At 47.5% G+C, this 5,458-nt stretch overlaps 1 protein-coding gene across 1 annotated transcript; it reads right to left on the reverse strand.

Moving 5' to 3' along the window:
• Positions 1-3,829: 3,829 nt before the first annotated feature.
• LOC102799524 (D(1)-like dopamine receptor) lies at positions 3,830-5,159 on the reverse strand. Its single transcript, XM_006793385.3, has one exon. It carries the CDS (start codon positions 5,157-5,159, stop codon positions 3,831-3,833), a length of 1,329 nt encoding a protein of 442 aa, XP_006793448.3. The 3' UTR covers position 3,830.
• Between the last annotated feature and the right edge of the window lie 299 nt (positions 5,160-5,458).

A 5,458-nucleotide genomic window follows, 5' to 3' on the forward strand; every position in this document is an offset into this window, starting at 1 on the left:
ATATTCTGTGACAAGTCCTAAGACCGGGCTTCTGTATTTTTTATTTACTTTTGTTTTTCAGTTTTGTCTGTTATTTTTCATTTTATTTTTATTTTAGAACAGTGCACTGATTTTTGTTTGTGAATTTCTTTTCTTTAAGCAGATCTGCACGTCGGGAATTAAAAGCGCTACACGTCGTCGAGAAAATTGTTGCAAGTGAGTTTCTCCACATTAAAATGGGCTCTGGAGAAAGCCACTTATTTGGGACAATTAGAAAATGAGAGTCCCTGCCTAAAAAGGATTCAGCGAGGTAATCCGACCTAAAGTTCTTTTTTTTTTTTCTTTTTGAAATGACGTCATTTTGCTGAGCGTGGAAATCAAATGCGGCGATAGTTTCCACTATCAGCAAAGAAAGAAAGAATGGAGGAATGAATGAATGAATGGAAATAAAAACAAACTGACTGACTGGTAAAAGCTGACAAGACTTGACCACGACTCAAAGTTAACCTCCACCTAGACAGGACAAAAGGGTGGATGAATTTATGTGTTTCCTTTTACAGGAGCAGAAAGATGACAGCAACATCTGAGGTTGCGTGAGCTTTGGCTGTACCGATTTAACTTTTAAATGCCACTTTCTGTGTTTGTGAATTTACCAGGGGTGTGTTATTTATGGGCTTGTGTTGCTCACAGAAGTTATTGTGAGAAAGTGTGTACACACCTGCGCAGCGCTAACATTTGCATTCTCTTTTCTACAGCATTACAGTTCTTCATGTGATTTGATGATGTGATTTATAACAGGACAAGTGGTTGATGTTTGTTTCTCTACTACAGGATTGATGATGCTGTTACACTGTGTTGTTGGGAAAATGTTGAAGGTTACTTTGACGATGTGAATAACGTGAGAAATTTCCTGTGTTGAAACCAGTGTCATTCCTTTTACAGCAGGCTTAATTTTATGGCCTTTTACGGCACCTCTGGAATCTATCGACCTGCGCCTGACCACCAGGATTGTCTATGTGTACTCCTAATGTTTGTTTTTTCTAAGAGTGGATGTAGAGGGTTCAGCAGAAAACAGACAAGTGACATGAGGAAACAAATAAGATGCAGTGTGTATGGAATAGTTGAATATGAGCTCATTAGCTAGCCACTACTGAGCTCATAGTGATAAAATGGGTGGAGTGACATTGCTTAAGCGAAGTCACAGATTAAATTGTGGAATAAATTGGGATGATTCATGATTTGGGACAAATTATGGTAATAATAGTGATTTAATGATTGGAGAAAACCTGCACATGATACTTGTCTTTTATGCTGAATACTTTGTCACTCTTATGATCTACAGTTGGTTGCAAATGTGAAGTTTGATTTAACAGATTTGTCTTCCAGGATACAGGCTCCAGGCGGAGCTGGGAATTAAATAAGCTGAACATGTAACTGCTGATTAATGTTTTTACACAGGGTTACAGGTTGGAGTATGGCTGCTCCAAGTGGGAAACCCTGGAGATTGTTTTAGAGAGAATGTGCAACATTCTTGTACATGTCTCATTGGGGAGTTGACACATGGTGGAAGCCATGTGGGGAGAGGAGTGTTATTTTTTAATCTGTAGATGTCGTGAGGTGCCATGACGAGAAGGAGTGGCTGAGAGGATCGTCCACAAGATGGGAGCTGAGGCCAGGAGAGAGGCTTCAGGAGGATCAGAGATCATCTTCAGCACAGCAGACATCACACAGAGAGCTGTGCTACTGAGCTTCCAGGAGATCAAGAGGAGACTTCCCACAGCAGGATTTTAAATAAAATGAGAGATTCATCGTTGACATTGAGGAAGACAACTAAGGTGTACGACGTGCTCTGCCTTAAATCTTCAGCAGCGTTGGACGTGAGAACTTGAGGGATGGAGAGAGCGTGCCAAGCTCCAAAAGTGACAGCGCAGAGGAAATCCAGTGATGGAATTGTGTTTCTGTGTGAAGCACAAATACTAGGAGACTGGGAAATAGTTGACACCACTTTTCCCAAGGATGAAGATCACCTAAAGTGTGTCACTTTGCCATGCAGATTTGATGCTCTGCAGAGAAGCCTTCTGCGAGGGAGAGATGTAAACAGATGAGCCTTTCATCTACATTTAATTCATGTCAACTTCTCTAGGCTGGTTGAGGGGGAATTGGAGAGAAACGGTAGTGTCAGGTGTGACTGTTGTAATTGTAACTGTGATTTTTTAAAAGTGAATTGCCCAGAGACAGATCTGAGTCCACTCCGGGGATACCACCATCACAGGCCACGGTGAAGCGAACCAAAGTAGTGAAACAGGTCAATCAGATGAGTGTTTTGATTATTATGGCGGTATAGAGTTGGACTACGTTAAAGGGTCCACAATCTCGTATACATTTGATCTTTGCGCTGTCATTAAATGTAAGGGCTTGCTGAACAGTTGGGTCCAACATCTTTAATGGCAGTACAAAATTGGATGGCGTTAGATATGTTGTTGGGAGAAAAAGGGGGCGTCTGCGCGATGTTTGGGGATATGTATTGTACTTTTATTTCAAATAACACAGTCCCCGACTGCTCTGTGACCCGAGTTCTGGAAGGCCTAAAGACGTTGTCCACCACAATGTATGAGCATTCGGGATTGGATAACCCGCTGGAAGCGTGGATGACCTCTGTCTTTGGGCAATGAAAAGGTTTCATTATGTCAATTATTGTTTCTTTGTCTGTTTTTATTGCAGTATCAGTGACATGTGGGTGTTGTTGTGTGCCTTGTATCAGAGCCTTGTTCGTAAGACTCATCATGATGCCACTTTTGGGAAATGGGGAGTCACAGTATGAAAACATTATGGTGAAAGATTTAGTGTAGTTTTATCTGCCATAGGGCAGATAAAAAGGGGGATTTGTAGAAATGTTTAGCTGATTTAGAGTTTAGAAATGTGTTAACATAGAATCTAGAATTATTGTAGAGACATTGACACTGCCCTCAATGTAATAAAGGCCTGATGGTGTCCTGAATTTAGGAGCAGAGTATAGGAGACCCTCCCCAGTTGAACTGTGAAAGTAAAACAGAGAGGAGTTAATCCTGAGAGGAAATTCCCCAGAGAATGTTTGGGTGGGGGTCTCAATATTTGACCTGGATAACTGTGGTCTGGAAGGGAAATGGCTTTTTTATGACCTCTAGGGAGTCACCTACACCCACAGTGTTTTAACTGTCACGCACACTCACTTACGTGCACACACATACATACAGGTATGCGTACACAGTCACACACGAGCACTCACATAGACACAGAGTTTGCAGCACACCATAGGGGGGTTTTATGATGGGGACACCTCTATAAAGCTGGCTGTAACTAACAAAGGGGTAAAGATTTTGCAGAGGGACACACCGGCCTCGTCTTCCCTTCTAGAAGTGCATGCTTAAATGAAGATGAATAAAGATAAATAAAAGTTTTGTGAAAATAACTACTGAGTTCCGGTGCCGTCTCTGGAAGTTTCGACGAATAAAAGAACAGGGGTAAAACTGATTTCCTAACAGTCTCAAGTAAAGAGTTTAATGTATAAAGAGCGTTAACAGGAAATGGTAAGGCGTTCCAGTGACTCGGACAAACTCTGTCATCTGTTTTTTTGTCCAGACGTTGGAATATTTGGAATGAGCAGAACAGAGCTCAGCGTGGCAAACACAGGACGACCTCCTGCCTTCCATCTGAAGTCGGGATGATGATGATAATGATGAGTATCCATTTTTTACATCCTCTCAAATGTTTGATGGAAAAATCGTCCACACTGAAACGACCTGACAACAGGAAAAATCCTCTCCTCTCGTTTAAAGTCACAAGCAGAAGGTCAAAGGTCAATCCCGGTCTGCTCACAGGTCCTGGACTTGACCGGGTATCGCGTAACAGTCTGCCGGTGCATCGTGTCCAAAGGGCATCATGTCCAGAGAGATCTCGGCCTCGCACTCGTGCCGCAGGATGGCGGGCAGCAGCAAGTTCCGGCGGTTCCGGGAATCACCGGAAGTGGCCGAAACTTTATCGAAGTCGCGCTCGAGCTCCGCCGGCGCAGCGCACACCTCCTTCTGCAGGGTGGTGTCGTGGTGGTAGGACGCCAGCTCGTTACTGAAGTCCACCGCCTCCACCGCCGAGGTGGCGCAGTAGCGGCTGCAGCCCAGGATGGTGGAGAAGGCCTTCCGGAAGTCGGCGTTAAAGGCGTAGATGACCGGGTTCAGGGACGAGTTGGCCCAGCCGAACCACACGAACACGCTGAACGTGGTGTCGCTGACGCAGGGCGGCGCGCGCCGGCGCTCCAGGCGGCAGAAGGGAACCATGCAGTTGAGCACGAAGAACGGCAGCCAGCAGAACACGAACACGCCCATGATGACCGACAGCGTCTTCAGTACTTTGGTCTCGCGGCGGAAGGAAGTCTTCAGAGAGCTCTCCTCGTGCGCGGAGGCGCGGGGCCGCCGGTGCACAGCGCGGCAGCCCCTCTCTAGCGACGAGATCCGCCGGATCTGCGTGCGCGCGATGCGGAAGATGCGCGTGTACGTGCCCACCATGATGAGCACGGGGATGTAGAAGCTGATGAGGGAAGAGGAGATGGCGTAGGTGCGATTCAGGCTCGCGTTGCAGTCCCCCGGGTCCGTGGCGTTCTGCGCGCCCGCGCGGTGCCAGTTGAGCTGCACGGGGATGAAGGAGATGAGCACAGACAGCGTCCACGCCACACCGATCATCACGCACGCGAACCTGCGCGTCATCCTGCGCTCGTAGCGGAACGGGCTGGAGATGGCCCAGTAGCGGTCCATGCTGATGATGCACAGGTGGAGGATAGAGGCCGTGGAGCACATGATGTCGAACGCCACCCACGTGTCGCAGAAGCGGCCGAACAGCCAGACGCCGGCCACCTCGGACACGGCCCTCCACGGCATCACTAGCACGGCCACGAACAGGTCGGACACGGCCAGAGAGATGACGAAGGCGTTGGTGACTTTGGAGCGAAGGTGGCGGAACTTGATGACGGCGGCGCACACCAGCGCGTTCCCCAGCAGCGTGGACACGATCAGGACGCACAGGACGCATCCGGTGAGCGCGCGGAGGCTGAGGTCACTCCCGTGCGCGGGGCTGTCCGCTGCCGCCGTGACCACTGGGTGCTGGCTCTGGTCCTGCCGCTGGTTCCGCGTGTGGTTGTAGAAAGTCTCCATGGACACTCGGACTGTCCCTCCCTCCCTCCCTCCCTCAGGTATACTCAATCCACGCGAGCTCAGAGCTCTTCAACACTTATATATAGCGCACGTGAAACGCACACTTCAAATGTTTCGGTCTGTAAAAGAACAACAAAAAAAAAACAACAACCCCGAAACAAAATCACCTCCAGGCTGATGTGAAATATCTGAACCGAAGCGTGGAAAGTACACGCGGAGTTCGTTTGCTTCAGTTTCTTTATGTTTTTAATGTGCCAAAGATGTCTGCTCTCGTGTTAACGGGTCACGGGAGAAACAAA

The sequence above is a fragment of the Neolamprologus brichardi genome, chromosome 8 (genome assembly GCF_056152115.1).
Source record: "Neolamprologus brichardi isolate AB-2024 chromosome 8, ASM5615211v1, whole genome shotgun sequence".
NCBI classification, from domain to species: Eukaryota; Metazoa; Chordata; class Actinopteri; order Cichliformes; family Cichlidae; genus Neolamprologus; species Neolamprologus brichardi.

What these genes read in the sequence shown, in the direction of transcription:
- LOC102799524 (XM_006793385.3), bottom strand. Translation starts at nt 5,159, where the DNA reads ATGGAGACTTTCTACAACCACACGCGGAACCAGCGGCAGGACCAGAGC.